At 44.3% G+C, this 12,500-nt stretch overlaps 1 protein-coding gene across 1 annotated transcript in view; it reads left to right on the top strand.

Moving 5' to 3' along the window:
• The window catches only part of LOC143283886 (glycine receptor subunit alpha-4-like), a 49,196-nt gene that overhangs the window by 8,763 nt on the left and 27,933 nt on the right, over window positions 1-12,500 (top strand). The window contains exons 3-5 of the mRNA XM_076590278.1: window positions 1,302-1,561; window positions 10,049-10,065; window positions 12,053-12,100. Coding sequence (XP_076446393.1) covers window positions 1,302-1,561; window positions 10,049-10,065; window positions 12,053-12,100 — 325 coding nt within the window. The remainder of the gene's footprint in view (window positions 1-1,301; window positions 1,562-10,048; window positions 10,066-12,052; window positions 12,101-12,500) is intronic.

Here is a 12,500-nt window from a genome sequence, read left to right as displayed (position 1 = left end):
CAACATTGGCGTAAAATGTTTGCCAGCCGGTATAGTCAAACAGATGTTGATTGCCGTCACCTCAATGTAAGTAGATTCAGAAGGAGGCGACAGGGAATTTCACGCTAAAGATTCTGACTGTATGTAGAACCATAAATGTTGCAAGAAATGAAATGTCAATGAGACTGGCAAGAGAGAGAGAGAGAGAGAGAGACAGAGACAGAGAGAGCGAGACAGAGAGAGACAGAGACAGAGAGAGAGGAGGGCTCAGGGGGAAACGTTGGTGACGTCAAAGCGCGTGACTCTCCGCGCGTGTGAGGAAAGAAAGACTGTATCCAGGGCGACATTAGAAGCGATATTGATTGTAGGTACGTCTGAGACCCGCATTAGTGACCACTTTATCAATATGACATTGCCTGTAATCCTCAGGAATCTCAGAAAATTGGTCTATGGATGCCTTCTTGAGATGGAACACTAAACACTGATCCCCTTACCTTCACCCCCCGCCTACATCCTCTTCCTAATGACGTACACTTGTTTAATTGATCATTTCCTGATCCAGATATGAAACGCCACCACAATCCTTCGGATCCATTTCTGTACCTTCCCCTATATGATTCCACACATTTTCATAAGAAAAAGTGTGCTGTCAAAGTGAACCCGCTAACTGTTAAGTATCGCCCCTTATCAAATGGCGGCGAAAATTCCTATTATACCACCACTACCACCACCGCCACCAACTACTACTGCTGCAACGGTTGCTGCTGTCACCACTACTTCTGCTGCTGCTGCTGTTGTTGCTACTACTACTTCTGTTGCTGCTACTGCTGCAACTTCTGTTGCTGCAACTACTGCTGCTACTAGCACGACAACTGCTGCTGTTACTACTAACGGATATTTATCATGCGTTCTACATCCTTACCACAAAGGCACAGAGCGCTAACAATTGATATCAATTAGAGGAGGAATGGTTATAAAACTTATTCAAGAACAACAACAAAGAAACAAAAAGGGGACTCTATAATGATAATAATAATAATAAATCGCAAGGCAAAATTCTCCCTAAAAATCAAACACACGAACAAACCAAAAGACAATACGGCAACGCAAACCCGGATCGGTCACCACATCCGCATTAGAGCAATCTCTAATCTTAAGCCCATACTGTGGTGCATGCAGTGTAGTGTAGTGTAGTGTAGTGTAGTGTAGTGTAGTGTAGTGTAGTGTAGTGTAGTGTAGTGTAGTGTAGTGTAGTGTAGTGTAGTGTAGTGTAGAGCATCATATCTAATCGTGATTCATTGTATTGTATTACATCAACAAAGCCAACAAAGCCAACAAGATCCTAGGCTTCCTTCGGCGCAAACTCAAGATAGGAAACAGGAAGACAAAGGAAACAGTGTACAAAGCTCTTGCTCGACCCATCCCTGAGTTCGCTGCGTCTGTGTGGGACCCCTATCTGGCCAGTGACATCCAGGCCATCGAAAAGGTCCAGCGCCGAGCAGCAAGATGGGTCACAAACCGACATCGACAGACGTCTTGTGTCAGCTCTATCCTTACCTCCCGCAGCTGGTACCCCATACAAGTCAGACGGAAAAAGGCTTGCCTAGAGATGTTTTACAAGTTCCACCATGGTGTCATCTCCATCAACTCAGTCTGCCTACCAACACCATCAGACAGCAGGCTGAGCTCCGAAAAAACAAACAAACCCAAAACCACCACCTGCAACTACGACCACCCTGCCTGCAGGACGCAGTACAGACAGATGTCTTTCTTCCCCCGTACCATCCCGGAATGGAATACACTGCCCCAGGAGGTTGTCACAGCCGAGTCGCTGGACTGCTTCAAGTCCAGACTGGCCTACTGCCTGTGACACAACAGAGTAGATTTAATCGACCCCAACTACCCCTCACATTTAGTACCCGCCCCCCCCCTGCCTGCCAGCAAACCCGCTTCCCCCACCCTCCGCCCCTCACCCCACCCACTTTTTCCCCCCACTGGTAAGTAGTGTCGTAGAAGGCTAGGGCTGTGCCGGTCGGGTGTGTTCTGGATAGCTGGACTGAGATGGTGAACACACCAGTGGACGCCCCATCTCCCTTGTCAATTAACAGCACACCCCTCGGCAGTCCAGTTCAATTGCGCGCAACAGCAACCTCCCACAAAACGACAGTTTTCATCAACATACTGATGTTGGTCGTCAAGTGGAAGAAGAAGATTAACTGTCACAGATTTCTGTGTATGAAATATGATGTGCTTTATCCTGGAAAAGCGCAACGTCAAAATCTGACGCCACCCATTTTACCATCAGTATTTCTTTCTGTTCGAATGTGAATTTCCGAAGATTTTACTTTTGCAGTTTCACCAGGAACAAATGCGCGTTAAATGTTTGCTCGTTTCAATCGAGGGCAGTAAAAAAACCCCAAAAAACCAAACAACAGCAACAACAAAACCCCAACATATTCTTGCGGAAATGGAAGCCAGGATTCTTAGAGTTTAGCTGGCTGTTCCCTCCACTCCAGCAGGGTGAAACATCCCCCAACAGCATTATTGAAAGAAAAAGAAGAGGACGGAAACCTGACACAAAGAAATGAGAAAGCAAAAAACAACACAGGGTAGAACAGGCAGGTGCGGAGTGCAAAGATGTGTGTGTGTGTGTGTGTGTGTGTGTGTGTGTGTGTGTGTGTGTGTGTGTGTGAGGGAGAGAGAGAGAGAGCGAGAGAGAGAGTGAGTCTCTGAGTGTATGTATGTATGTATGTGTGTGTGTGTGTGTGTGTGTGTGTGTGTGTGTGCGCGCGCGCACGCGTGTATGTGTATGTGCGTGTGTGTGTGTGTGTGTGTGTGTGTGTGTGTGTGTGTGTGTGGAGAAGAGGAAGCGCTGTAAGGTTGAGATAGAGTGGAATGACTTTTCTCTCTTCTCCGATCTCGAATTACAGCTGCGCCTGTTTCCAGTATTGACAGAGTTACTGCCGGTGATGGAACGTGCTGTGCAGGGCTGGGGTGGGGTGTGTGTGTGTGTGTGTGTGTGCAGGGCTGGGGGTGGAGAAGTGGTACGTATTTCTGACTCATGGCGAAATAACCCAAGAAACATGACCCTCTCCCCCTCTCCCTTTCACCAGTAGTAGTTATATCATATGTCAGATTTATTTTTCTTAGGGGATAATTCCAGATAGGAAGGATATAAATCTGGGATAATGCCCAAATCGTTTCAACTCTGAATTTCATGTTTATGCACAATTCAGCTCCACCATCCAACCTTTTCTATGATTTGACAGGTCAGAGTCCAGTTAAAACAACAACAAACAAACAACAACAACAACAACAGCAACAACAAAACAAAATCTCTCTCTCTCTCTCTCTCTCTATATATATATATAGATAGATAGATAGATAGATAATGGAGGCGGTGGGGTCTCTTGGCCATTAACAGTGTGGAATTTCTTATCTATTCATCTACTTTTGTATCTGATTTTACTTCATTTCAAATTATTTTCCATCAAAAGTTCGTTGCGTTTCGCTGCTGGTCAGGCATCTGCTTAGCAGATGTGGTGTAGCGTATATGGATATGTCCGAAAGCAGAGACGCCTGATTGAGAAAGTGAACTAACTGAACTGGGGCGATGTTGCTGAGGTATAATTATTGTGAGTCTCTTACAAGAGAGACGCCATGATCAAATGGACTAGAAGATTGGCCCAGTGTTCACCAGAGATCGGGGTTCGAGGCCCCCGTTTCGGTACGATGCTGTTGTACCCTTGAACAAGGCGCTTTATTCTGATTTTCCTCACTCCACCTCAGATGTGAATGGGTACCTACATGAATTCGGTTTGGGGAGATTGAAACAGCGAAAGGAGAGGATTGGGTCCCTCCCCCCATCCCCCGCCCTCTTTCTGTGGAGGCTAGAACTAATACCCGGCGTCCCTGTACCGTCCAATCATTAATCTTACTGCTGATCTATGCTTCACTTCTTTTTGACTGATGACTCTTCACATAGAGCAAAAAGCGAAACTTGTGCAAAACGCGTTCAAGGCATTGGGGCGGGTCAAACCAGACACGATTTACCCCCGGGGGAGTTGTATTCACAGTGACAAGCAGGTGCTGTAAACAAGGCAAGGCGAGGCAAGGCCTTAAGGCAAGTTACCTTTGACATAAAACGGGCCCCGTGTGTACAGTTTAACGGGAAGGTTAAGTTATCTTCGCATTCAAGACAAGCACGGTGCACTAAGGCAGCTAACTCGTCTGTAATCCCAGTGACTCCGTTCCATGCATGCTCTTTTACTTTTCACCACACTACAGTTCAGAGCAATGTCGAGGGAGTTAGCAAAACACGGACTGTCCGCAAAGCACGCCTGTTTTCCCTCATCAAAAACAACGCTGCAAAAGGATCCGCCATGTTTAGGCTACCTCTGCTTCGTGGGCACTCACCCTTGGCAGGCAGAGGGCAAATTTTCCTTTGGGTTTGAAGACCCGCAGGTAGACTCGAGAGTTCCTGAAAACCGGATACTACTTGCCCTGGGCAGTTTGTCTTGCCCCAGATTGCCCGCACGTACACATTTACACGCAGGCACGGTGGTATCTGGAATACGGCCCCAGGATGGCCCTTTTAGGTGCGGGGGAAAAGTGAGAAGTGGTCATTCCAGGCCGGTACAATCCTTCGCGTGCTTGGTATTTGCAGCCGTGCAGTTTGCTTGGACTGTGAGGGTAGCTGAAGACATGAGAACGGCGAGCAGCTGGTTGCCTTGGCCAGGAAACAGTTGATTAGCTCCACATTTTTTAGGGGGGTCTGTTCGTCTTCTGTTTTTCTGTGGACTGATTGATGTCAGTCGATACAGCTCAGCGAGCACCTGTGGTTGGTACGCGTACTGACTGCCCTCTCAAATGGCTTGAGTCGTTGGTTTGCAGGCTTTGCTTTCTTCCTTTCAGTCTTCTTTCTTTCTTTTTTCTTTCCTTCCCACCAGCAATTCATCCATAACCATCCATTTTTTATGTTCTTCCTCTTATTCTTTCTTTGTTTTTTTTCTTCTTTCCATCCATCCAACCAGCGATTTCCTTCCTTTCTTTCCTTATTTTTTTTCTTTTGTACTTGCTTTTCTTCCTCTATCCATGCATCGTGCCATCCACATCCATCAAGATTTCCTTCATTGTTCTTTTGTTTCTTTACATCCACCCATCCATCCACCCATCCATCCATCCACCCATCCATCCATCTACCCATCCATCCATCCACCCATCCATCCATCCACCCATCCATCCATCTACCCATCCATCCATCCACCCATCCATCCATCTACCCATCCATCCATCTACCCATCCATCCATCCATCCATCTACCCATCCATCCATCCACCCATCCATCCATCCACCCATCCATCCATCCACCCATCCATCCATCTACCCACCCATCCATCTACCCATCCATCCATCTACCCATCCATCCATCTACCCATCCATCCATCCATCCATCCATCCATCCATCCACCCATCCATCCATCCACCCATCCATCCATCTACCCATCCATCCATCCATCTACCCATCCATCCATCCATCCATCCACCCATCCATCCATCCATCGTTTCTTTCTTTGTTCCTTCTTTTATTTCCTTTCTTTGTTTCCTTCCTTCCTTCCATCCATCCATCCATCCATCAACCCATCCATCTATTGTTTCTTTCTGTGTATCTTGTTTGGTCATGTTTTTCTTTCTTTTCATCAGCACACATACAGGCAGATTATTGTCAGCACGAAGCCAACAGAAACACGACGAACACGAAACGATCTTCATTAAAATGTGTAATTCTATCGCAGTGATTGAATTTCAATCGCGTGTGATTACTACCTTCTGCTCCTCCTCTTCCTCTCTCTCTCTCCCTCTTCTCCCAATAGCAAAACAGCACGTGGTCTCTCATGTTGCAATAATGCATTCATTGAGGGTTTTTTTTTTTTTTTCCCTATTGCTTATGTATTCGCAGTGTAAGAATCATCATTTTATTTATCTATTCATTTATTGATTTTTTCATATTTTCTTGTTTATTCATTCGTCTATTAATCTATCTATTTATCTATTTATCTATTTACAAACAACATCACTAAAACGACGTATTTTTGCCGATTGTTATTTCTCCTCCGAGTCGGTTGCTCTGTTGTTTTCAAGTGTGTTAAATGGTTTGGGAAATGAATACGTTGGTGCCAGTTCACAGAAAGTTGTTGATAACCTTTCAGGGAGACCTTTCGAATGCTTTGTATTAAGCTACTCTGCGAGTCCTGATGGTAAAAAAGTCAGTAACGAAACAAAACAAAACAAAACAAACAAAAAAACAAAAACAAAAAAAGGGGGGGGGGGGGGGGGGGGGGGAATTGCTTGATCCTCTGTGAAGACTTCGTTCCCAATCGCAAGGCATTTCATCGTGATCTCTAGTTTCAGTTTCAGTTTCGGCTTCAAGGAGGCGTCAAAGCGCGCGGAATGATCCATACGCGTTACACCGTGTCTGCGTAAAAAACCCACACAAAAAAACAAACAAACAAACAAACAAAAAACCAGAAAAGAAGGAAAGCTGGTCAGACAGATTTCGAGAGCCAAATAAAAGCACACAGATATACACATGGAAACACAGACACACACACACACACAAACACAGACACTCTCTCTCTCACACACACATACACACACGCGCACGCACGCACGCATACAGCTACTTGCTTGTGTGTGTGCGTGTGCACGAACACACATGACCAGTGAGAGAGACAGACAGACAGACAGACAGACAGATGAACAGAGAGTGAGGGGGAATCACACAAGCCAAGGTAGTGACGGTGGTGGTGGGTGGGTGGCTGATAACATTTCAGGTGGGGGGTTTGGGGGGTTGGTTTGGGGGGGGGGGGGAACATAGTTCCTGGGCTCCGCCAACCGGGTTTCTTTGATGGTGTACATAATTATTGACGGGTGGTTGTGAGTGAGGCTTTGCTGGTACTGCTCCCTCCTAACCGCGCTGGTTTAAACGTGTGTCTGGTTTGCTCGCTGGAGAGTGCCTGGATAACTCACTCAGTACGGCCAGCCCTCTCTTCTCCTCGACACAGACCCCTCGGATGTCCAGTGGGTGTCTGAATGACCCAACCTTTAGCTTCCGTCGTCAGAACTGTGGTATTCTTTGTAAACATTCACCTCTTCAGTATAAGAGCCTTCCACTTTCAATATTTTGATGATGGTAATTGAGGTGAAACGCTGTTAACGTCGTTTCTTTCGCCATTCGTATGGAGAGAGAAAAAGAAAGAGCGCGAGAAAGCCGGTGAAGTAACAGACTATTCGTAGACCCCGGGTTTTTTTTTCTTATTATTTTATCAAATTTTGTTGTTGTTGTTGTTGTTGTTGTTGTTTTACCCTGGGATGAAACCTGGCTTGTCCAGATACGTTGTGAGCAGTTGCTGGAGAAGCTTGTTCGCTTCAAGGGTCGAGTATCGTTTATCTAGTGGCGCGCTCACCGCAGTCGTGGCCCAGTGGATAAAGTGCGCGTGGAAGCGCTGGAGGGTTCCGGGTTTGATTCTATCCCCCCCCCCCCAGCCCCCGTCCCGCTCCTCGTTACACTTTTTAGGTGGTTTGGGTGCTGGTTCTTTTGTGTTTTTTTCCCCCCTATTATAAGTATATAAAGGGAGGTTTCGTTTTCGGCATGTAGTCTACGAACCACTCATAAAAAGAACCCACATGATTGCTGGAAATACCCACCGTGGCTGGATAACGAATGGGTGACCGATACTTGTAGGGATGAATTAAAAAAAAAAAAAAAAGATTGGGTGGCGCTTCACTGTGGTGACACGTTCTCCCGGGGAGAGTATGTGGGGGGGTTGGGGGGGGGGGGAGCAGCCCGAATTTCGCATAAAGAAATCTGTTCTTACAAAAAATAAAATATGATAGGTATACAGCATAAGACAAGACAAGACAAGACAACATAGCACAACGCAACACAAGACAAAACAAGACAACAACCACACACACACACACACAGACACACATACACACACAGACGCACACACACACACGCACACACACACAGACACACATAGACACGCACGCACACACACACACGCACACACACGCACACACACGCACACACACACACACACACACACACACACACACACACACACACAGGTAGACAGGCAGACAGGAGTAAACTTGCTGTTGCCTTCATTTTATCCTGCCTAGATTATTTAATTCTCTCTTAGCTGGCCTTCCCAGTGATAAACTCTTCAAGCTCCAGAAAATACAGAATCGTGCAGCTCGACTCGTCCTTAAAAAGTCGAGGAGAGAGAGTGTTACTGCTCTCCTGCGGACACTTCATTGGTTGCCTGTTCAAGCCAGAATTGAATATAAGGTTGCCTGCCTATGCTTTCAGTGCCTGAATTATGATACCACACCCTCATATCTTTCTGAGCTTATTAACCCGTACTTGCCAAACAGAACATTGAGATCTCTTGATTCCTCCCAGCTTACTGTTCCCCGATACTTCCTTAACTCCTGTGGAAAGAGGTCCATTTCCGTCTTCGGCCCAACAACTTGGAATTTTCTGCCAATTGCTCTCAGACAAACAACTCATCTATCTACCTTTAAAGCAAATCTTAAAAATTATCTCATTAAAAAAATAATTGCCATAACACAAATAGTGCTGTTGTCCCAGGCCCATGGCAATGTGAGTGTGTGTGATGGGAGACTAGAGAGAATGGGGGTGGGTAGATGGATGGTGGTGGTGTGGTTCGAAATGGAGAATGACCCGATTTTTACCCCTTTTACCTTTTCTACCCAAACTTTAATTTTACAATTTTTACAAAATCTGTGGCATGCAGATTACAATTATGTTCCTTTTTACATGTATGTATTTTAAGTGAAAATTGCTGTAATCTCAGCCGTTCTGTGTGTGTCTGTGCGTGTGTTTGTGCGTGTGTGTTAGTGTGAGTGTTGGAGTGTAACAGTTGTAGTATTGATAGTATGTTACTTGGTGAGTTTTATGCATTGTGTTTTTATAATATTAATGATTCTGTTTTATGTTTCTGCTACTGTTTATATGCTTTCTTGTTTCACTTTAGGTATTAGATTGTAAAGCGCTTAAAGCTTGCTTATGATTGTATTATAGCGCTATATAAAAAATAAAATATTATTATTTATTATTATTATTATTATTATTATTATTATTATTATTATTATTATTATTATTTTTATTCTTATAAAGAACAGAGAGGCTGAGAGAGAGGTTGAGAGGCAAAGACTGGGATGGAGACAGGGATACAGACAGAGAAACAAATAGACAGATATCTAGTTAGATATTCTTGTCCTAGTTTTAAAACATATCTGATGTTGACAAAAAATGAATTTGTTAAAGTTGAGAGAGAGAGAGAGAGAGAGAGAGAGAGAGAGAGAGAGAGAGAGAGAGAGAGATAGACACACAGACAGACAGAGACAGAGAGGTAAAGAACAGAGAGGTTGAAAGAGAGGCTAAGAGGAAGAGAAAGAGACAGAGAGAGAGATGGAGAGAGAGAGACAGACAGAAAGACAGAGAGACACAGACAGACAGAGAAAGAGAGAGTGTGTGTGTGTGGGGGGGGGGGGGGGGGGGGGTGGGGGTGAGGGGGGTAGGAGGGATAGAGGCAGGAAGGCGAAAAAGAAAAGAAACCCAAACCAGAAACAAAACAGAGTGACAAGCTGAACCCAACCAATTTGATAGAGGGAAAGGGCAAAAGAAAACAGGATTAAAAAACGATGGACAAGCCGAACCAAATCAATTAGCAACTAAATAGAAAGGACAGAGTCTGGGCACTGAAGAAGAAGAAGAAGAAGGAGAAGAAGAAGAAGAAGAAGACAACGACAAGTGCATGGACAAGGACAAGGAGAAGAAGAAGAAGGAACATGCAGAAACTGACAGAGCAAAAACAGTCAGAATGTCAAGGAAAGCAGTTTTACTTGGAAGCTTAACACACTCGCTCACTCAAAAATGCGACAAAAGCTTTTTGAACCACCAAAAAATACACAAGATAAAATGACAGAGAGACAGAAGAAAGAAGAAAGAAAGAAAGAAAGAAAGAGATAAGAGTCGATTTTCGAGATATTTGCATGCACGTTCAAGGTTAGGAAATACAGGACAAGAAGAAAAAATTCTCCCCCTTTGGGAAAATTGGGTTTGCGTTAAAAAGTTTTCAAGAGAGAGCCAGAGAGAGAGAGAGAGGGAGGGGCGGGGGTGGGGTGGGGGGGGGAGAGAGATTTTCCCTTTTTGTCTCAAGGAGATATCAAAGTCTGTGGACTGATCGATACTACACTGCATCAGCTTGGGGGGGTGGGGGGGGGGGGAGAAGCAAAAACCATATGTTCTGGTTAGGCCTTGAGAGGGAGAGAGAGAATGAATAAACGACTTGAATGGATGGATGAATGGATGGATGAATGAATGAGTACACACACACACACACACACACACACACACACACACACACACACACACACACACACACACACACACACACACACACACACACACCTACACAAAGCGTTCATACCATGGTCTGTGAGAAAGAGAGAGAGAGAGAGAGAGGGAGACAGACAGACAGACAGACAGTGATAGAGAGACAGCGAAATAGAGGCAGACAGACAGAATGAAAGACAGAAGACAGACAGAGAAAGAGGCAGAGACAGACAGACAGACAGACAGACAGACAGACAGACAGACAGACAGAGGCCACCCAAAAACACATACAGAAAAACACATTCAGCAGAAAATTTCATGACGTCCTCGTTGGCTGGGCAAGTCGGAACAAAAACACCAAAACAAAAAAACAAAACAAAAAAACAACAAAAAAACAACAACAAAAAAGCAACAACAAAAACAATTAAACATACAAAAGACAAAAATACATCACAACGCTAATCTCTTCCGGAATCTACACCAGTAAATTCTCCAGCTGTCAAATCCGTCTCAGAACCTTTCTTTCTTTCTTTCTTTATTCATTTATTCATTGATTTATTTATTTTGCAGCCAGTTCGAACCGAGAAGAAAGTGAACTGGAACTGTTCGCGAAAAATGAAACAGCATCGGAAAAAAACACATACAGGACGAACTTGGTTATAAAGTGTATTGAATGGCCATGATGTCCCTATCCAAAATTCGAGGTTAATGTCAAAGGTCAAGGTAACAGTATCAGTATCACTATCAGTAGCTCAAGGAGGCGTCACTGCGTTCGGACAAATCCATATACGCTACACCACATCTGCCAAGCAGATGCCTGACCAGCAGCGTAACCCAACGCGCTTAGTCAGGCCTTGAGAAAAAAAAAGTAAAAAAAAAGCGTACATACATAAATAAATAAATAATAATTATGAAAAAAAAGGTAGTAGTAATGAAAATAATGATAAAATAATAATAAATAAATAAATAAATAAATAAATAAATAAGACAACAATGATGATAAATAAGCAAATAAATATAAAACATGAAGACACACATTCACACATACACCCACACATGCATAACAGATATGCCCCCAAAACGCAGTTTCATAGATATGAAAGCACAGTCAAATACATATAAACGTACATGAGCTCCAACACACACACACACACACACACACACACACACACACACACACACACACACACCCCACAAATTTCCCTGCACCTCCTCTACCCCCTCCTCCACACACTCGGAGTTTCTAGTCTATGTATCGCAGCTTCCACGGCACACACACACACACACACACACACACACACACACACACACACACACAAACACACACACACACACACACAAACACGCACACGCACGCACACACACACTCAGACACACAGATGCACACTTACTTGTACAAGCACACACACACACGCCCATATCTCCCACCCCCAACCCCACACACATATATACAAAGATATATATACGTTCCAATATCCTGATGCTCCCACAGTGTAGGCATGCATACACTCACATACCTCATCCTCTATCTCACCTCCTCCCTGCACCCCCACCTCCCCCTCACACACACACACACAACACACACACACACACACACACACACACACACACACACACACACACACACACACACATGCACAGAACTCTCCTGACACTTGTGTACACTTACACTCTCACGCATGCACAAACGAGGTAACAACCATGGCATACTATAATGATAAGAAAATGTAAAAGGTAAGAAAAAAAAGTGATGAGATATAATCATTTCATTCCAAGAAAATAAAAAGTGGTCCATAGTGTTTAATATTGAAGGCCTTACCTGTCTAGGTTTCGTTGTAGTTAAAAAAAAAAAAAATGATGTTGGAAGGACATAGAGGTAAGTTGAGCACCGCCCGCGGATTAAGTTGGAATTATATCTTGTCCTCTCTTTCCCTTCCTTAAAAGTTTTTTTTTTCTTCTTTTCCATGAACTTTGTTTTACTTCCGAAGTCGGGTCATCTGCATTCCGTGTTCCGTGTTCATTTTGTACTTCTTGGTTCAATCTGCATTCCGTGTTCCGTGTTCATTTTGTACTTCTTGGTTCAATCTGCATT

Source organism: Babylonia areolata, chromosome 7, assembly GCF_041734735.1.
Source record: "Babylonia areolata isolate BAREFJ2019XMU chromosome 7, ASM4173473v1, whole genome shotgun sequence".
In the NCBI taxonomy this organism is placed as follows: Eukaryota; Metazoa; Mollusca; class Gastropoda; order Neogastropoda; family Buccinidae; genus Babylonia; species Babylonia areolata.
Note: the sequence above shows the minus strand (reverse complement) of the source record. Positions and strands in the feature narration are given on the sequence as shown.